Source organism: Nannospalax galili, unplaced genomic scaffold, assembly GCF_000622305.1.
Source record: "Nannospalax galili isolate Female #2095 unplaced genomic scaffold, S.galili_v1.0 scaffold563, whole genome shotgun sequence".
Classification (NCBI taxonomy): Eukaryota; Metazoa; Chordata; class Mammalia; order Rodentia; family Spalacidae; genus Nannospalax; species Nannospalax galili.
In genome coordinates, this window is record NW_008350459.1 from 649,507 (window position 1) to 671,210 (window position 21,704).

Here is a 21,704-nt window from a genome sequence, read left to right on the forward strand (position 1 = left end):
GTAGTATTGTTTTTATGAAGTTGGGTGCACCAGAGTTTGGTGAATATATGTTCATGATTGTAATATCTTCTTGATTCAGGAAAGAAGGGCACCCCTTCCCCTGGCTGAGAAGTAGCCCTACAAAGCTAGTTTGTGTTAGAGTCCAGAAGCCCGAAGCTTTTGACAAACGACTTCTGGTGGTAGGATTTTAGTTCTTCCTCTAAGTAATGGTCAAGATGCTGTGCTACTTTTATTCATTTTGTTAGACAAACATGCTTTTCCAGGTTTCTCTCACATGCATAGTCAAGTGTTTATCATGTATCCTTATCTGTAGACACACCCGTTTCACTTAAGCAAGTTTTTCTGCTACAATATTTGTTCCTACTCAAAAGAAGCTATCTGGAAATTGTAGTATGCCCCCAATTCACTCCCATGGTCCTTAAGCCAAAACCCCACGCACAACAGAGACACTTGTCTTAGAGATTCTGACTGTGTACATTTCACTGTAACCACGCCATCTAAAGAAATAACCTCTTCACATAAACATTCAAAATGGCAAGTTCAGAAGATTTTCTGACTTATGGAGGAAGCAGAATGAGAAGGGAAAGCGGCGTCCTATGCTGGGCTGCCTCACAGTTGGGAAAAGCAAGCTCGTTTGTGCAGGAATGACCTCAAGAGCTCGTCGGTCATTCATTCCACATGATTCCAAGCTTAGTGCGGGTCAGCAGGATGTAGGAATGAACTTTCCTGCCTTCAAGATGTTGGTATCCTTTCCTTCAGCCTATTTATGTCATGGAAGATTTTTCTTTCCCCTTCAACTATAGTAGACATTTTGGCTGGATAGGATATAGTAATCTGGGTTGGCGTCTGTGGTCATTTAAAACTGGGAATACTTTGGTCCAGGCTCTTCTGGCTTTCATAGTTAGCACTGAAAAGTCAACTGTAATTCTGATGGGTTTTCATTCATATGTGACTTGTTGTTTCTCTTTTGCAGCTTTCAGTATTGTCTCTTCGTTTTGTATGTTTAGTGTTTTTACTATGTTTTACTATGATGTGTTGTGGAGAGTTTCTTTTCTGGTCCTGTCTGTTTGGTGTTCTCTATGCTTCTTGTATTTGTATGGGCATGTCTTTCTTTAATTTTGGGAAATTTTCTTCCACAGTTCTGTTGAAGATCTGGTCCATGCCATTATCTTGGGATTCTTCTCCTTCCTAGCCTACCAGGTGCCTCATTCCTCTGTGCTAAATGGCCTGGAGATCTGAGCCTCATGCAAGAACCACCCTAACTTTGAGAGCATCCTCCTCATCCTCCCCATGTGTATCTGGCAAAGGCCCCTCCCAGCTCTGTTTCTTGGATGGATGAGAAACAGTGTTTTACTGGCACATATCACAAGAGTCCTTACAATTTCACTTACAAGCACTATTCTCCTGTGAAAAATGAAACATAATTGTGATGGAAGTTTCTACAAGTGCATTATTCCCTCTAAAACTGTTTAAGAATCTCCAGTGATAAACTGTGAGGGTCGCACCACAGGTGAGATAGCCATCTTTTACCTCTATTCCATCTATCCATAGGCTTTCTGGTGTAAATTTAGATGATCTCAGAGCATAGTAGTCTCTTGTAGGGACACTATCCATTTTTTTTCAACCTGTATTAGTTACTTTTCTGTTACTATGATAAAACACCATGACCAAAGCAACTTCTAGAAGGAAGAGTTTATTTGCTCTTGTAGTTCTAGAGGGATAAGAGTCTGTCATGGCAGGAAGGCATGGCAGTAGAGGCCGAAAGCTGAGCGCTCACATCTTTAACCACAATCAGGAAACAAAGAGAGGGAGACTGGAAGTGAGACCAGCCTATGAGCTCTCAAAGCCCACCCCACCTCCCCAGTGACATACTTCCTCCAGCAAGGCCGTACCTCCTAAACCTCTATAAACAGCACCACAAACTAGGGACTAAGGGTTCAAGTATGTGAGCCTGTGAGGGACATAATAAAACACTTCTGGAGAGACTACTCTACCTTTTGGATTCAGGGGGGAAACACTGGTTCACTCAGTCTCCAAAAGGTTAGAGGATTTAAGTAATAACATTTTTTTTTTCAGAAAATTACTTCCTTTTTTCTTTTATGTAAGTAGCTTACTCCCTTTGGGTATTTGGGGGGAGGGGTGTCTACCTGCATCTGTGTGTCTGTATCTGTGTGTCTGTGACTTTGTCTCTCTGTAACTGTGTGTGTGTGTGTCTGTGACTTTGTCTCTCTGTAACTCTGTGTGTGTGTGTGTGTGTGTGTGTGTGTGTGTCCCCAGCTATAGGATGTCAGGTGTTGTTCCACAGATGTGGTCCACCTTGTTTTTTGGAGACATACTTTCTTTAGACTGGGGTTTGCTCAGGAGGCAAGACCACCTGGCCCACAAGCCTCTAGGATGCACATATCTCCACCTTCCCAGTGCTGGCATCACATGTGTACACTACCACGCCTGGCGGGGTTTTGTGTGTGTGCAAATTCCTTGGGATCAAACTCACATCCTCATGTTCACAAAGTACGCACCTTGAGGTATTACTGCATCCCACTCCTTGTTCTTAAAGGAGACTTTAGTCTTGAATCAGAAGTTTTTCCCCAGGAAGCACATCTGTAAATCAATGGACAGTGAAGTAGCTTTGCTGTACAGTCAAGAAAATCAGACTCTTGTAAAGGACAAAGGTCTCTTGCTTGTGAAAATGGTACTGAACCATGCCTTGTGTTTGCTTGTGTTACACTTGTAACACACAGATGTTCCCAAGTCAGATTTGTCAGATAGGAAGGAGAAAACACATCTTGAAGATATATAAGAAGGCCAGGCATGGTAGTACACACCTGTAATTCCAGCACGCAGGAAGCTGAAGCAAAAAGATTGAAAGTTCAAGACCAGCTTGAACCACGTAGTAAGACTGTCTCAAAAACAACGAAGGGTGGTTGTAGACCCTGCAGAGTTCTGTTTGATAATCAAAAATCGCTCCTGTGAGCTCCTTATTTTCAGTATCTCTCAGAGATAGATGCAGATTTTCTAACAATGAAGTATTTGTTTCTCAGACCCAGTTACTCCCGATCACACATTACAATTGCCTTTGGAGAATGAGGTTCCTTAAAAGTTCTGAAATTAACCTATTGCTCGGGGCTAATGAGCTCACAAGAGTGGATGCCAGGGAGCAGACTCTGGGAAGTCAGCACGCATCCACACATTGATAGCTCAGATGTGCTGGTTTCCAGTCCAAGGTTTGCTTTGTGTCAGACATACCTGGTCCTGTTGTTCTCAGTAACAATGACAGAGCTGCTCCAGGATGCTAGGTATGTGTGCCACACAGCCCTTGAACCTGTGGGGCTTGGTCAATATAAATGAACATGCATATCACAGCATGGCAGTGTTAGCCTACTTGCTTTCAACTCTGTGGCCTTGGAGAAACAAAAGAACATCATTTTTTATTGAGAGTGTCCCGGTGCATAGTAATGACCTTATTTTGTGCAGAGCTGAAGCCATCACAGTGAGGGTTATTGAGATGTGGTCAGGGTTGTGGAGCGAAGTGCTATGCAGTGTTTTCATCGCTGACAGATTTTTCAGTGTTTCTAACTTTACCATCTGATTTCCACCTGAGCTACAGCATGACTAATGACAAAGCCACTGCTTCTTGTCTTCCTCTGTGATGTGCACACAAGTGTGTGTGGATATGCACACACACTGTATGGGTGAAGGCCACAGGAAGACATGGGGCATCCTGCTTCATCAGTCTCTACCTTGTCCCTTGAAGCAGGGTCTCACTGAACCTGGAGCTAGGCTGGCAAACAGCAAATCCTAGCGATCCAACTGTCTCCACCCCCTCGTACCACTGGGCTTACAGGCAAATGCTCAGCCATGCCCAGCTTTCAACATAGGTGCTAGGGATTCAAACTAAGGTCCTCATGTTTGTACAAGTGGTCTTATCCACTGAGCTATCTCCCCAGCTCCACAAAACCTTTGTACATCATTATTTCTGGCAATTTCCTTGTTAAACTTCAGGTTTATTTTACTGTATTTGGTACTTTTTTTAATCACCAAGAAAATTTAAAAATTTAAGTAAATGTTTTGATGAGATTTATACATCTGTTTTATTCCACTAAAAAAGAAATTTTGGGTTTGTTTTTTTTTTTTATGTGTATGAGGGTTTGCCTGCACATATGCAAGTGTACCAGGTACATGCAATTCCCAGAGGCCAGAAGAGGGTGTCAGATCCCTTGGACCTGGAGTTAAGATGGTTGTTAGTCACCATGCGGGTGCTGGGAACCAAACCATGGCCCTCTGCAAGAACAGCCAGTGCTCTTGAGCCATCTCTCCAGTCCCCCCAAAGGCAGATTTTTGAATAGTTTGATTTAACAACTTCAGTGGGCATTTCCCAGAAGCTTTTCAAGAATAATGTATCATGTGACTTTGAGTAGCCCTGACTGTGAAACATGAAGGCCCTCATGTCCTCCCACCTGTCCTTGATGGTGTCACTCAGCCGGTGTTTATGACCTGCCTGTTGCATACAAGAAGATGCACAAGGAGCTGGAGAGTTGGCCCAGCAGTTAAGAGCACTGGCTGTTCTTCTAGAGGACCCAGGTTTGGTTCCCATCACCCACATGGAAGCTAACAACCATCTGTAACTCCAGTTCCAGGGGATCCAACACCCTCTTCTGACCTCCACAGGCATTGCATGACATGGATGCACTTACGTATATGCAGAAAGTACAATCATACACATAAAATAAAAATAATAAAATGCTTTTTAAAAAAGAAGCTACGCAACAGTCCAGCAGCCAGCCAGTCGTACTGTTTCCTAGAGCGGGACTTCACAAGCCCAGGGTGCTGTTTAGACTTAAATGAAATAAAATTAAAAATTTAGTTCCTTGGTCATTTTTCAGTCACATTAGTACTGTTCTAAGAGCTTTAATGCTCCCATGACCTGAGTGACGAGAAAGCACGGGTATAAAATAATTGTAATAAAGCATTCCATTGAACAGTTCTGTTCTAGAGTATTTCAGTTTCCTAAACATGCATTTCAGAGGCTTGGGAGAACATGATATGGGATTTAGAGAGCTGTTCTTGGTGAGTGAAGGTGTAACGGTGTCAGTTCAGAAATGATCAGAGACACCAGTTGTGCTGGTGGGGTTTTTTTCAACCACACAAACTAGAGTCACCTGAGAGGGGGGAACCTCAACTGAGAACTTTCTTCCATCAGACTGACCTGTGGCCATGTCTATGGGGTATTTTCTTCATTGTTAATTGATGTGGAAGGGCCCAGCCCACTGTGGGCAGGACTATCCCTAGGCAAATGGACCTGAGCTGTAGAAGAAAAGTAGCTGAGCAAGCCAGTGAGCAGTGTTCCTCCATGATCTCTGCTGCGGTCCTGCCCTGACCTCTGTCAGTGATGGACTGTGATATAGGGACATATAAGCCAAATAAACTCTGCCCTCTCCAAGTTGTTTTTGGTATCTATTACACAACAGAAACCAAAGTGGAACAGCAGTGTGGACCCTGGCTTTGTGGAATCTTATTACTGTTACATGCTAATGCCCTGTGCACGTCGGATAGTCATTATTCTCTGAATAAGCTTTATGTTTGCTGCCATTTGTGCCTGGGCTTCCTTTGAATTCTTTTTGAGGTTTTTCTTGTCCTCTTTTCAAGATGATATTCACCGTGTTTTGTTTTGTTTTTTCCATACTGGGAATCAACCCCAGGGCCTTGTGCACGCTAGGCAGGCGTTCTACCATCAAGCTACGACCTTTCAAGATCCTTTTGACATCTTGCCAGCTTCTGCAGAGTTCCATGTTTCCCTGCAGGCTTCCATCTCCTGACTTAATGTTTATACAGAGCCTTGATTGCACATTCTGTTTGGTCACACTTGTTTATTGTGTCACTATCTCCACTCCATCAGGAATTCATGCACACAGAGTCCCCGCAACTCAAGTGTAACACTTTGACATTATGAGAATACTTCCTGTAGATGGTTATTTGTTTAGTTAGCCCATCTTGTGGGAAGCCTACTGTGTGAGACCACTCTGCTAGACACTAGACATGTCAGGGCATAAGATGGGAATAAACACATTAGTCACTAGGTATCCAGTCAGGGGAAAGCCAATGCTGACGAATGCATAAACACTCATAACTCATCTTACCATTTTATTTGTTTTTATGAAAGCTATTGTTTGCCACAGAGCAGTTTAAGTGAATCTCAAATTCAGATTAACATGATTACATTCAACTTCACTCCTTTTTTTCTTCAAAGATTGTACTCCTCACAATCAAGCAGAAAAAGAACAGGAAGTTCCTTCACTGGTGATGTCACATAAATAGATTACACCCAGTAGAAGTACTTCATTGGGGCAGTTTTTACACTGAACCCAAAAGATATTTTGGTTTATTTAGCTGAGATATTTTTATTTATTTACTTGTGAGATGGTATAGTGGAAGTCCCTAGGGAACTCCTTGGTCTGGAGTTTCCTGCTCAGAAACTTGATATACTTTATTTACTCAGCCTATGACTATAGGACCCACCCTTACCCTCTGAGCCACCTCACTAGCCCTATCCTGTTTACTTTTTTTTTTTTTTTTTGGTCTTTTTGAGATAGGTTCTCCCTGTAGCCCCAGCTAAGTCTGGTTCTATCAGGACATGACAGGGCTGCTTGTCTGTATAAGACCTGCACAGGATCAAGCCAGTCAACATTCTACCACAGAGGAGGGAGGGGTTCCTGAGTCCTATAACTGAGGAGCTATGGACAGCAGCTGATGGCTTCTGGAGAAGGGAGAGTCCATTTTCTTTAAAGGTGGCTCCTGGACAGTCAAGTACTCCCCAGGGGATGGCCCAAGCCCTAGAAGTATATGGACAGCCAAACTGGAGTCAGTGGGTACTAAATTTACACAAAGTTAGTGTGGGAAGGAAGATAAATGTGGACCTTGGAGGAATTGGTGATAAACATCAAAATACATGTATGAAATTCTCAAAAAATTAAAATATTTTTTAAATAAAAGGGGGCTGGAGAGATGGCTTGGTGGTTAAAAATGCTAGCTATTGTTAGGGAAGACCCAGGTTCAATTCCCAGCACCCACATGGTGGCCAACAACCATCTATAACTCCAGTTTCAGGGGATCCACAGCCTTCTTCTGACCTCCTCAGGCATTGCACAACATGGGTGCACTTACATACATACAGGTAATACATACACATAAAAAAAATAAATAAAATACATTAAAATGCATCCCCAAAAAAGAAGTCTGCTCCTCGAAAGGCATTTGTTGACCAGCAGATTAGGGGGCTGGGGGTGCAGGTGCAGCTGTTGTGAGTTAGAAATCTAATTTTATTTCTTTCTGATCAGGAGTCAGGCAGGGCTCAACAGTGCTCTCTGCTCGTTTGTACTACTGCACACCTGCAGGGGTGTCTTCTCAGGTCTGTTCTTCTGTTGCGTTAACTCATCTGTGTTCCAGTATCACAGGGAATTAATATAGTTTAATGGTATTATAGATACCCTGCAAGTCTCTTATCTTTATTCTTTTGGCTTTGTTGATAAGTTATCATACCTGTTTGAGCCTTGACTGTCCTTATGCATTTTAGAACTAATTGGACATATTCTAAAATCCCAAGTACTCTTGGGATTTTCTTTGGGAAGGTGTTGAACTAGTAAAGTGAGCTGCAGAGAGCTGATGTGTGTGCAACATTGAGTCTCTTCTTCCATGGACACAGAATTTGTGTCCATTGTTTAGATCCTTTTTATACCCTTCAGTAAAAGCTTATAAAGACTTACACCTGCCAAGCAGTTTTGAGCCCAGCGCTCAGGAGGCAGAGGCAGGTAGAACTCTGAGTTCTAGGCCAGCCTATTCTACGTAGCAAGTTCTAGGCAAATGAGGGCTACACAGTGAGACCCTGTCTCATCCAAGTTTCAGACCACAAAACAGCTTGACAGTAATAAAACTCAGTTCTGAGAAGCACAGTTCTAAGTAGTTTGTGGTTCTGTCAGGGTTGGGAAGGTGGCAGGCGAGTACTCAGTTCTGTTTTCTCTTGTTGAATAATTCTCCCACCTGTGTTGAGGGCTACTCATACAAACACACCATGCACCCTTACCATGCACAACCTGTGAGGCATCTTGCCCCATGGGTGACACGGTGCTTCCCATTAGCACATGTTCCATCAGTTGCTCACCAAGCAGTAAATCCACTAACTGCATCATGGTGATGTATTTTCTACTATAGGAATATTGCAGTCCTGCCAAATGTTTTGCTTGAAGTAAGAAGCACATCGTCTGTAGAATTCATGAGCCAGTCCTGATTATTTTTAATTATTTATTTTTAGAAATTGTATTGCCTGTATGTGTATAAATGCACCACATGCATGCAATGCCCATAGCGGCCAGAAGAGGGCATCGGATTCCCCAGAACGGGAGTTACAGATGATTGTTAGCCACCATGTGGGTGCTGAGAACTGACTCAGGTTCTCTGCAAAAGCCATCTCTGCAGCCTTTAGTCCTGATTTTTAAGACAACATTCAGTTTTTACCAACAGTGTATATATAGATTTTCCATCTAGCATTTTATAGACACCATCTCATACATATGACACACACTAACTTGCCAGTGTCCTTTTTTAAATTTTTTTTTGTGTGTTTTGTTGGGGGGGGGATTGTTTGGGGGTTTTTTGTTGGGGTTTTTTATGTGTATTTGTTTATTTGTTCATTTGTTTATGAGACAGGGTTTCACTATGCAGCTCTGCATGGCCTTGAACTTTCTGTATAGACCAAGCTAACCTGGAACTCACAGAGATCCACCTGCCCCTGCCCCTGCCCCTGCCCCCTGAATTCTAGGATTAAAGACATGTGTCACCAGACCTCATTTTGCCAGTATCTTTTGTCTTGCCTTTTTATTTTCTGGATGGTGATTGGTTGTTTTAGTTTGACTGCGGGGGCGGTGTTGAAGGGTTTGTTTTTTGTGGGGGTTTTGTTGTGATTGTTGTTTTGGTTTTGGGGGGCTTTTTGTTGTTTTGTTTTTGAGGCAGGGTTTCACTATACAGCCCAGATTGGCTGGATTTGGGGAGTGTGCAATGGCACCTGGCCTTATCTGCCAGTGTCTCGTCTTAAAGTTTTTCCCGTGCTATGTGGTTCTCACAGCTCCCTAACATGATAACAGATTCAGTGTCTTGTTTTCTAATAAAATGTTCGGTCACATCAGCACTTATATTAAACTATAATTTCATTCCGGCTCACAGACAAAAACCCACCTATTATTTAGTAGTGCTTTTTGCCTAATGTAAACTACATTTTTTTAAATGCTACAGTGGATAAAAATGGTTAACTGGATAGGCAGCCTTTGTGGTAGCTGTACATCAAGGCCTCTTTTGTGCCAGTGGACTTCTGATCTGAACATCTCTGTGACTTAAGAATGACAGAAGGGTTTTGAAAGGGCCAAGTTTGAATGCGACTTGTGGGGGTATTTTCAAGAAGTCTCTAAACTTTGCCTTAGTCCTTTCCCCATATTAAGGATGGCAGCGTTGTCGTTTGTGTTTCTCCAGCTTCCAGTTGTAGAAAAGATAAGAACCATCGCCCAGACAGTCTATGGAGCCAAGGATATTGAGCTGTCTCCTGGAGCCCAATCCAAAATTGATCGTTACACACAACAGGTAAATGAGATCCCTGTACTTTTTGGGGGGAAGTCTACCTTGTATTCTCAAAATATCTTGATTTAAGGATAGATAAGTTCTGTCTCACAGCTGAACTCTATTTAATCTACCTCAGGATCAACAAAGATCTAAGTAGTGGCAATGGATAGTGTTGACTAACTAAAACATCATAGTCAGGGTATTTATCTTCTGACACAGACATCATTGACCTCTGAGATTATAAATGTGACTTGAGGGGCTGGAGAGATGACTCAGCAATGAAGAGCACTGGCTGCACTTGAGAGGACCCAGGTTCCATTCTCAGCACCCACATGGTGACTAACAACCATCTATAACTCTAGTCCCAGGGGAATTCACTGCCCTCTTCTGACCTCCATAGGCATTGCACAACTCAGGTGCACTTACACACATGCAGGCAATATACTCATACACATAAAAAATGAATAAAATATAAAAATAAATGTGACTTGCTTTGCAGTGCTGGGGTCTGCAGTGCAAAATTGAACCTGGAGCCTGGCACATGCTAGGCCAACATTTTCCTCCGAGCTCAATCCCCAGCCCCTTTATGTCTGATATGGGTGGTGTCTCTGTTCACATGCAGAGTATTTCTAGACTCTCACCCACTCAGCCAAAGGCATTTGAAAGTGTCCTTTGGTTTGCAGCTGGGGAGTCAGAGTTTAACTCCTTCCTCACTGCAGGGCTCCTACTATCGTTAAAATGATGCACGTAAGCTGATCGAACTGCACTATATGAAAAAACATGAACATGTTTGGTCATCTTTTGGTGCAAGCGGTTCATTAGCTTGTCTCCAGGATTGTCAACAGTAGTTGAAGCCTCCATCATCTTCTGCCCCTAGACATCATCTTCACATTTAAGGCAAGTTGGCAAGCAGCTGTGAGGGCAGCTGTGAGCCAGTGGCGTGAGCCACCACCTAGTCTTACACTGGCACCATCAGCCAAGTCCATTGCTGGACAGAGGTTTAGCCAGAAGGGCTGTGTGCCTCAAAGCCCCCACCTGCTATGGTAATACAACAGAAGTCAGAACGTTTCAAAAGCTTGCTGTGGGGAGAGCTATATTACCAGTAACACTGTTCACTCTGTGTGTGTGTGTGTGTGTGTGTGTGTGTGTGTATGTCCCATTCCTATTCCTTTATCTTATTTGTAAACGTGTGACATTTTGTTAAATGCCAAGTTGAATATTCTCTGAGGTTTGATAAAATCATTTTTCTTTGAGGTTTGCATGGATTCTCTTGACTTGTCTTTTTTTAATATTTTATTATTTTTATTTTATGTGTATGAGTGTATTGCCTGCATGTATGTGAGTGCACCCATGTTGTGCAGTGCCACGGAGGTCAGAAGAGGGCTTTGGATTCCCCTGGAACTGGAGTTAAGGATGGTTCGTAGCCGCCATGTGGGTGCTGGGAATCGAACCCAGGTCTCTTGTATTTTTGTTTGGTGGGCCAGGGGGGTTGGGAGTGTTGGGGATGGAACCAGGAGCCTCCCACATGCTTAGCTAATGCTTTTCCACCTAGCTTCAGCCCTAGTCCCAACTTTGTTATCTTTCTTGCTTTCCATCCTTTTTTCTTTCTTTCTTTGCCTCTGTGCATGTATTATGTGTGTTTTGCTTATACATGAGTATGTGGGTGTGCACACCTGTGCATGTGCTTGCAGAAGCCAGATCAGGGTGCCTAATGTCTTCCTCTATCACTCTACCTCCCTTACTACCTTGACATAGGGTCTCTCACTGAACTGAAACCTCACCCTTTCTGCTGGTGAGCAAGCTCTCGTGATCTATCTGCCTCTGCTCCCCAATGCTGAGGTTAAGGGCATGCATAGCCATGTCCTACTTTTTACATGGAGGCTGACTATTCAAACTCAGGTCCTTATGCTTACAGAGTAAGTACTCTTACCCACTGAGCCATCTCCCACCCACTCCCAGCTTTTCTTTATAAAAAAGCATCCCCAGCCAGATGAAGTGGCACACACCTTAAATCTCGGCACTCAAGAGACAGAAACAGGCAAATCTCTGTGAGATTGAGGCCAGCCTAGTCTACATATTGAGTTCCAGGCCAGCTGGGGCTACAAGGAGACTCTGTCTCAAAAGCCAAACAAACAAGAAAAAGGTGTTCCCAGACTGGGGATATAGCTTAGTGGTTGAGTGTTTGCATAGCATGCACCAAGCCCTAGGTTCAATCCCCAGCACTGCATAAAAGGGGTTTGGATGCAGAAGCCTGTAATCCCAGTCCTTGGAGAATAGAGGCAGCAAAATCAGAAGTTCAGGGTCACCCTCAGCTACATAGAGTTGAAGGTCAGCCTAGGTTAGAGCCTTGCCCCTCTAGAAAAAGAAAAAATGTCAGTCATCGGCATTATTCTTTGGTGAAACACATTCACAAAGCACTGAGGAAAATAAGGTCATTGCGGGTATTTTTTCATGAACTTTTAATGCTAAGAACTAGCATTTATTCTAATAGCAAGTCCCTTTTTTTGGTTGTAAAATGTTATTTTGTGATGTAATATTTGAATAAGTTACATTTTTAAAATATTTCTACTGGTAAATGTTTAAAGGTAATCTATGTCATTTCATAGGAATTATTTAAATACTTGATGAATCCCCAAAATCTAAAATTCTGGGTACCAGTTGTGATTTTTTTTCCCTTATACAAAATCCTTATCAGTATGTCCATGTAGGAATTTCAAGCAGACAATGGCCCTCACAATTGATAATACTCTAAAATATTCCAGATAGCTTTAGGTTGAATCATAAGCAATTGAATCTCAGTCATCTGTCTGTCCACCAAGGGAGTATTTCTTAAAAGTTAGTGTCAAGTATGTGGTTGTAGTTAATTAGCAAAGTCTCTGAAGGAACGCTATGTGCTATTTAATTACAGCATGCCTCACAGACACAGTCCTTTTTGTGGCTACCACATGTGACTTCCTCCCCTTTCACCTTTGGAACTCAGGGTCAGGCACAGACTTTGGTCCCTAAAAATAAAAAAGGCTTAAAAAGTGACCTCATCTTAGTTCCTATAATGTAATCGCTGATCAAATAGCCATGATTCATAAACTAGCACAAAGGGCCCTTTGCTTCCTGACAGACTCCAAGAAGAGAATGAGGAGACTGAGAGCCTCATTGGGAGCCGAGGTCCAGATTACCTTTCTGGGTCCCGGATATTAATAGCCTTGAAAAGTGGTTTCTACAGCTGCTCCTGCTGCTGTGTCTAAAAGTAGCCTTGCTTACACACACACACACACACACACACACACACACACGCACGCACGCACGCACGCACGCACGCACGCACAGCATGAAAGTGCCTCCTTTTAAAGAGATCCTCCAAAGTAAACAGTAGACCCCACCACCTGCTAAACAGTGGCCAGGTGGAGAGGAGTTCTTACCCTCAGCTTCTTGCTCAATGGACAAGATGGACTGAGCAGCTACTATGCCTGACTGACTGCTGTGGAAACGGTGTAAAATGCAAATTAAGTACAGGAGACCAGCGTTTGTGTCAGTGAACACATTTCCTTTCCTTTCTCACAGGGTTTTGGAAATTTGCCCATTTGCATGGCAAAGACCCACCTTTCTCTCTCTCACCAACCTGAGAAAAAAGGGGTGCCGAGGGATTTCATTCTGCCGATCAGTGACGTCCGGGCCAGCATTGGCGCCGGGTTCATCTACCCTTTGGTAGGAGCGGTGAGTACTGGGCATCAAAGCCCTCCCCATCCTGAGTTGCTACCGTGCTTCAGCCGTCATGCTATTTTCTTAATCACTCTTCCCCCAAAAGCAGCGTGCGCGTGTGCACACACACACACACTCACTCACACTCCTCTTCCATTGCAGGTCAGGCTCTTCATTTTTCAGATCGTGTGTTCAGGATCTGATTAGTCATAAAATGATTTCCCTTCTAGGACAGAGAGAAGGGCTTCTCCGGGAACAAGGGCTCTGCTCTCAGTGCTGGCTTCACAACCTTTTTCACATCATGGCAACTCAAAGTTATCATCCAGTGCTGTGGTGGGGGAAATGGAGCTGGCTGCTCGCACCAGCCTGGACCCAGAGGACTGGGGGTCAGCGTCTCGCCTCCTTTAGTACATCTGGTACGATCTGGCTGAGAAAACTAATGAGTCACCTGGGTCCCCATTTTCACACCTTCATCATCGCGGGACTTTATGGCTCTAGGATGGTCACCATTATTTCAGGTTGTCTGTTGGGAAAAGGATGAGATGAACAAAGAAATAAGTTCTCAGAGCCCTTAAAATCCACAGTGACAGGCTTTGCCACACAGGCTAGCATTCCCTCTGTAGGCATCAGGGGCTTACATCTGACTTCTTCACATAGAATCCACAGTGACAGGCTTCGCCACACAGGCTAGCATTCCCTCTGTAGGCATCAGGGGCTTACATCTGACTTCTTCACATAGAATCCACAGTGACAGGCTTCGCCACACAGGCTAGCATTCCCTCTGTAGGCATCAGGGGCTTACATCTGACTTCTTCACATAGAATCCACAGTGACAGGCTTCGCCACACAGGCTAGCATTCCCTCTGTAGGCATCAGGGGCTTACATCTGACTTCTTCACATAGAATCCACAGTGACAGGCTTCGCCACACAGGCTAGCATTCCCTCTGTAGGCATCAGGGGCTTACATCTGACTTCTTCACATAGAATCCACAGTGACAGGCTTCGCCACACAGGCTAGCATTCCCTCTGTAGGCATCAGGGGCTTACATCTGACTTCTTCACATAGAATTACTCCTGGAATAGGTTTTCAATTTTTAAACTATAGTTTATTAAACATACCAGAAGTTACAGCTTAGCATTATTATCACTATTACTATTGTTGTTGTTGTTACTGTTATAAACTGACCCAAGTCCAAGTAGAAAACATTAAAGTAATTTTTTACAATAAGCCCTGAGACTGTTATGCAAACAAGAAAAGTATGGACAAAAATCCTTTCCTTGATATTTACCTTTTTTGTCTGATGTTGGGCAAAATATTTTCAATGAGCATTTTTTAAAATTCTGCACTTGGGCTTCAGAGATTCTGAGAAGAGTGGGTGTAAATGGCAGAGTGACCAGCATAGTAGCATCTAGAATATATTGTCCTGCACTGGCGTGTGAATGCCCTCAGAGCTCTAGGAAGCACAGGCTAGTTCTACCAGGGAGGGAGAGGGGCAGAGGAGACTCCAAACTCAGGAGCGGAGAGACAGTGAGTTTCAACTCAAAAGCACAAGGGTATATGATGTCCCTGCCCAGATAGGCCAGTGCGGCTCGAGTAGACAGGAATAAGAGGCTGAGAAACAGGATAGATATGGCAATGGAGGGCCCGAGTGTTCATCTTGAACTTGACTTTTCAACCATTACACACTGGAGCACCACTAGAGAATGGGCTTTTCTTAGGAGGAGAATGCGGTCTGATTTGCGTTTTAGGAAACTAGCCCTGGCACCTCTGTGGAAGGTGTCTAAAGGACTAAGAGCAAGGCTTGAGGAGATGAGTTTGGCTGACTAGGGCCAGCAGTGGTTCTGGCCAGCATCCGCAGCTGCAGATATGCAAAGTAGAGGCAAACCCAAGCCATAATGTAAAGATGGCTACCTCCAGGTGGGACGGCAGAAAGCTTTCTTCTTGCTATGATGAAATACCTGACAAAAGCAACTTCGGAAAGAAGGGTGTAAAATGTCTTTGGTATTTGGGCTTATGGTGTAAGAACAGGTACATACCATCTGTCGTGGAGGGAGGCATGGTGGTCAGGCAGCTCATCACAGTTTGTATGCACTCAGCAAGGCAGAGAGTGAGCAGGAAGTTGGACTGGACTATAAAACCTGAAGTCCCACCTCTAGTGGGACCTCTAGTGACTCCTATCCTCCAGTGAGTCTCCACCTCCCACAACCTTTTCAAACAGTGCCACCCACTAGGGGCCAAGTGTTCAAACAGATGAACCTAGGGGGAACGTCTCACATTCAAACATAAAAAGGGAGTGTTCCACTTTGGTGGATTTGGATGGTGTCACAGTTGTTCACATGAAGAACACAGGTAAATCCAAGTGTGAGGCACACCTTTAATCCCAGCATGAGGGAGGCAGAGGCAGGCGGATCTCTATGAGTTCTGGGCCAGCCAGGGCTACACAGGTAACCTTATGAGTTTAAGAGCATAGAGTTTAAGAGCATAGAGGAGGGCTTCCTTACATAAGAGTGACAAGAAGAAAGAATGATGACCAAGCAGCACCTATGTTTACACAGCCAGCTAGGGAACAGGAGTAACTAAGGAATGGGAAGGAACCAGGAAAGTCATGGCTGGAAAGTCTAGGGAAATGCCACATAAGGTGGTACTATGAATTTCAGGTAGGGAAAGAGGTGCTGAGTGACAGGGTCAGGTGTGCAGTTCAGGTCAGTGGCTTCCAGGACCTGGGCATCAGGGTACGGTGTTGACTGCATTGGGATATGAGCAAGCCTCTAGGAGCTTTGGATATACTTTAGATTTTGATTGTGGTGGTAGGCTCATGACTGTATATGTTTATCTCAACTCATACATCTACATGTCTGAATTTTACTATATCTCATTTCAAATATACCTTAATTCAGAAAAACAAGCTGGGTGCCAGACACATGTCTATGATCCCAGCCCTTGGGAAGTATTGGCAGGAGCATCTCTCAAGCCCACAGCTTGACATTGGCCTGAGCAGCATAGTGAGATCTACCTAGATCAATAGATGATGGATGGATGGATGGATGGATGGACGGACTAGTGTATGGATGGATTCATGTATGGATGGATGGACAGATGGATACTGAGAAGAACTTGCTTTATATTCCTTAGAACAGCTACAATGGGGACTATGCCACTCCTTGGCTCCAGTTGCCCAAGGTCTTAGCTTAGGATGAGAAGAAAAGCCAGATAAGGTTAGCCTCAGAGCCTGGGCTAGCAAGAGAAGGAGAATGGGGCACAGATAGGCATCCCTAAGGAGACTTTCACAGTCTTATTTATTCTTCTTGCCCTATGCAAACCCATCCTACAGTGGTTCACCCAACAGCTTCCTTCCTTCATCCCTTTGGTCGACATGCAGAAGGCACTGTGCTCCATGCTGTGAGGCCCCCAACACAAAGGTGTTTGCTCTACCTTGGGCTGCTCATGCCTGGCAGAGGAGGACAGAAGTGAAGTCACAGAGACACTGGTCTGCTGTAACAATTGCAAATTCTAGGGCTGCAGAGATGGCTTAGTCAGGGAAGGGCTTGCTGAACAACCATGAAGGCTTGAGTTCAAACCCCATCAGCCACATAAACATCAAGCATGGTGGCACATGCTTCTAATCTTAGTCTTATCAGTGAGCCCCAGGACCCAGGGAGAGACTCTGTCTTAAAAGAGAAAGTAGACACCAGGTGTGGTGGTGTATGCCTTTAATCCTAGCAGTTAAGAGCCTGAGGCAGGTGGGTCTGAGTTCCAGGCCAGCTGGGGCTACATAGTGAGAACCTTTTCTAATTCATTAATTGGGCAGCTCCTGAGATATGACACCTGAGGTTGACTTCTGGCTTCCACACACATGTGAACATGCATACCCACCCACAAGCATGCATAGATACGTATACACACAAAGTGGGAGGATTGAATTTGGCTAACACTTGATTTCATAGCTGAACATTTACTAACCATTAACTAAAAATCAATATAATTTAAAATGTTCACGACCGCTAAGTAAAGACACGGTGTGAATCTTCTCACACTGCAGTCACTACTACCTCCTCTACCCAGCAAAGACAAAGCTGTTCCAGAAATTCCACACCCTTTCTTCAGGGACCAGGATGGAGTTCTGTGGCCCCTGTGTGTTCCTGATGTATGTAGCACTTTGACTCATGACTAGATAAAAAATGAACGCATGGGATGGCCCTGGAGGAGCAGCAGCAGCAGGGTTTCCTGAAGTGAGCTGTCTGTGCCATTATCTCACCTCCCAGGGCTCAGGAGTTCCTCCCCGCCGTGGCCGCCCTCAGGGATACAGGCAGTGCCCTTGCACTGTGGTACAGTCCTGAAACAATCAGGCATGGGGAGCCAGGAAGGAAGTGGAGCTGACTAAAGGAGGTCCTGGGAGTCAGGACACTGTCACTTGGAGGCGGTGGTCCAAAAGAGCTGCTTTCTGTGACAGCACAGGAAGCTGAACAGAGACCGGGCAGATTCCCCATGGAGGCCAGGATCTCCTAATAAGGCCGTATTTACTTTCTTTGACTTCATTCCGGACCCTGCCATAGGCTGCTGAAATGCTTCTGACATTCATCACCCCTGTAATTTTCTGGTAGGATGACCAAGGGAGAAGGAATGGGGACACTGGAAGACCAGGCCCTGCAGGTGGGAAAATTCTAGCAGAATGAATCATTGTTACGTTTAGTCATTCCAAGTGTGCTTATTAGTGTGCATCTGAGATGTGTGGCCATCTACACCCTCCAGACCTGGCATTCAGAAAAGTTCTCCGATCTCCAATAACATCCATTCATGCATGCATGCAGCAAATCCTTGATAAGTACTTCCAGCATGGCCATGAACTTCATGGGGAGCAGTAAGACCCCATTCTCTCATGGGCCTTATGATAGACTCTGGTAAATAAAAGCAGACGTGCAGTGTTGTGGGCTTTATAACAGGGACCCTGAAGGGAATGAGACAGCTCTTCTGCCCTTTTGCTGCTGGTATAAGTCTAAAAGCAAAGAGCTCCAATGTGCCTCAAGTAATACACATCTCCAGCATGGCTGGGATTGGGAAATCACGTGGAGAAAGGCTGGAGGACTTGAGTGTTTCCCTCCAGAATTAGCTTCTGAATACTTAGCTTTACTCCTTACCTGTTACCTAGCTGCCACACGTATTGCTACGATTGAGCTATTGCCTTACCTTCTGCTTGGTTACTGCTTTAACTGGTGTTGCTCAACACCATCAAATGCTAATAGTAAATGCATTACCAGTATGGCAGCCTCACCAGTTCACTTCGCTTCCCTAGGCTTTTCCACAGAAACCTGCAGTTCGCAACCCCTCAGCTCACAGGCACTGAAGTCCTTTGCTATCACTCTCGAACATGCTGTGGTGTTTTCTGTATTGCTTTAAGGTAGCTGAGTTTTCCTTTCTATAGTAACTGACTTCGTTCCTGTGTAAGACTGCATTCCTAAGCTGGCAAGGTGGCTCAGCAAGTAGAAGTGCTTGCCACCAAGCCTTGAGTTCATTCCCCGGGAGCCACATAGTGAAAGGAGAGAGAATTGACTCTTACAAGTTAGCTCCCATGTACACATACACAAACTAATTATTAATTCATGTGAAAACATTTTTAAAAGAGCACATTCCTAGGTGCCCTTTTTATATTCTTTCCAACATCTTATTGAAAACTACAAAATAATACAAGATTCTTGATTTGTATAGTGCCATTTAGTACATCTTTTTCTAAGAAATAATTTGCCAAATGTACGTTTTTGTGGTGGGTAGAAAATAGCTTTTTTTAAATTTTTTGGTCTTTTTGAGACAGGGTCTCCCTGTAGCCCCAGCTGGCCTGGAACTCACTATGTAGAGCAGGCTGGCCTGGAACTCACAGAGATCCATCCGCCTCCATCCTTTTATTTTATCAATTATACTGTTATGGTGTGTTTCCAAAATTCTTTCCAAACTAAGGATTTAATAATAGTAAACCCAATAGCTGATAAAACATCTCAGAAAATAATCTCATGACAAAAAGAAAAAAGTTAGCAGGTGTCTCTGTGCTGTTCTGATGTCTTAATTTACATTGTAAAGGACAGCCTGTTTAATCACCTGGCATGAAAATATTAATATATAAGCCACATATGTGGAGCGATATTAGGAAAGACTCAGAAAGACAACACCAAACCTTAGCATGGGGCAGCGGTGTGATAGGACCTTTTTCTATTTGCTTTTCAGCATATATCACTGTTATAACATGGAAATACAATAAATGGGAAATAATAAACCAAAGCGCTTAGAAAAATATTTAACTTGGCCCAAACACTTGCAGGAGATTCAGAACACATCACAGCATGTGAGATCTGACCCAGTGTCATTACTTTGCCTGTCCTGGCTGCCCTGTGGTGTCCTGTAGGTGTCCTGCTGTGTACAGACGCTGGAGAAGAGGAACAGAGCTAGAGTGCCCCTGTGAGCCTTGTGCTCCAAGGATGGCGTGTCTGCCTCTATCCAGTATTTGCTCAGTCCAGACTCTGCAGAAGAGCCGCAAGGGACCTCCCCTATGTTAATTAGTCCCCGACCCTTCTTGCTTTCTGTTTGGGAGTGGAAAGAGGCTAAGAAACTTTCTTCTCACAGAGCTTTCTTAAGCAGTGACACATTTTCCAAACAGCATGGAGAGATATCCAACCAAGTTTGAATGCTTAGCAGATGTCCATTTGAATTAGCTTTTTCTATGACTATTTTCCTTTGATACCTCATGGAGGCTGTGAGCAAGGGGCTCTCAAGAAACTTACAATGGGAATTCTTCTGCTGGGCCAGGGGATACTGAGAGGGTCTCACTATGCAGCCCAGACTGTCCTTGAGCTCACAATCCTTCTGCCTCAGCCTCCTGAATGCTGGAATTATAGAAGTGAGATGCTGTTCCTAGCCTGAATTCTTTTTCCATTAACCAATGTGGGGTTTAAAGTGACACCATGCAGACTGTTTATGATAACAATCTTGGCTGGAATCTTGGATTTAAACAGCCTCCCAGCCTAGCCCGAAGAGATTAAGCTGTCTGTTGGCATTTATATGGAGGTCAGCACCATATAGGGCATTTTTCAGGGGCAGTGTGGCTACTGAACTGTAAAGAAATTGAAATACGCTGTGGTCGGTCTCCAGACTCAGGAGCTCATGCACTGTGAGTGGAACCATGGCACCCTGTCTGATACAGTAGCTGTCTGGGTGGTTCCTTCCCTCCATCTTCTAGTCCATTCCCTTTGGCCCCTGTCTAGGGCAAAAGGAGAGAAGACAGTCGTGATACATATACAAGTCATTTTTACCCTGTGAAGATCAGCCTGGCTGGACCCATCCCAATGTGGAAATCTCCTGGACTGGAATCCACAGGAAAACAGGCAGCTTATTGAACTTGCCATGGCCTTTGTGTCCTTTCTGGGTGACCTGACCTGGCCACATCTCTACCAGGTGCACCCCCAGCATCATCGTGGAAACAGGAAGATGCTGGAGCATGTGGAGGAATCAGTGCTGTCATCCCTAGCTGGACTAGACTGGGTGCAGAAGAGGGGGGGGAGCAAGCTGGGGCCCCACCCCACAGAAGCATTGTCGGTTTGTTCTTTCTCACGTTCTGTTAAGCTCACTTTGTTTTCTCTCCTGTAAAAGTATGTACTGAATGTGAACTGCTTGCTGGGTCTGATTCAGGTCAGTGATGATGTTCTCTCAGCTCACTGGGGTACATCTTCCCCTCCACTTCAAGATGCGGATGCGTTGTTAGGCATTTGCTCCATTCCACTGGGCATGAGGGTAAATTCGTTCAGACCTTGTAGATTTAAATCAAAGGCATGACTGGCCACATTTTCCAGAGATTTATGGCCAGTTACATAGTAAGAAAATTAAATGCTGCCCTAGCTGTACTTTAAGTGAGACACCCATGTAGTAACCAAGCAAAGTGTTCACTGTGTAGAACGCTCCAAGTCCAGGGCTGTCCATCAGTGTGGCCTGCTTCTTGCAAAATCACCTACTTCCCTCTCTTCTACACCCCTGCCCTGCAAATATATAGAGAAACTTCCAGCTTGTCTCACAAAAGGCTCTGCAGAACACCTTCCTAACTCTGTGCTCCTTGGTCCTGACATCTGCTTCGGCTCTGGCTGGACCCCTGTGTCTCCGACCCCTTGCTGAACTTTCCTCTTCCTCCCCTTCCCCACCCTGTGTGGTTACCCTTCCCTACAGCCCTTCCTTATCTCTACATCAGAATTTCCTGCTTTCCCCTAAACATGGCCCAGGCAGCAGCTGCTTCCTCTTAACATGGTGTACTGGCAGCCTGGCAGCCTGTCACCTACTTGCCTGGCAGCCACACCTTCTTCCAGAGAAACTCACACGTGCGTGCATCTGGACAGAGGGAAAGGAGCCCTTCCTGTCTTTTTTCAGCATGAT

General features: G+C 44.5%; 1 protein-coding gene across 1 annotated transcript in view; it reads left to right on the forward strand.

Annotated features, from left to right (window-relative positions):
* Mthfd1l (methylenetetrahydrofolate dehydrogenase (NADP+ dependent) 1 like) overlaps positions 1-21,704 on the forward strand; it is a 236,318-nt gene that overhangs the window by 167,074 nt on the left and 47,540 nt on the right. The window contains exons 25-26 of the mRNA XM_008847734.3: positions 9,517-9,624; positions 13,162-13,314. Coding sequence (XP_008845956.1) covers positions 9,517-9,624; positions 13,162-13,314 — 261 coding nt within the window. The remainder of the gene's footprint in view (positions 1-9,516; positions 9,625-13,161; positions 13,315-21,704) is intronic.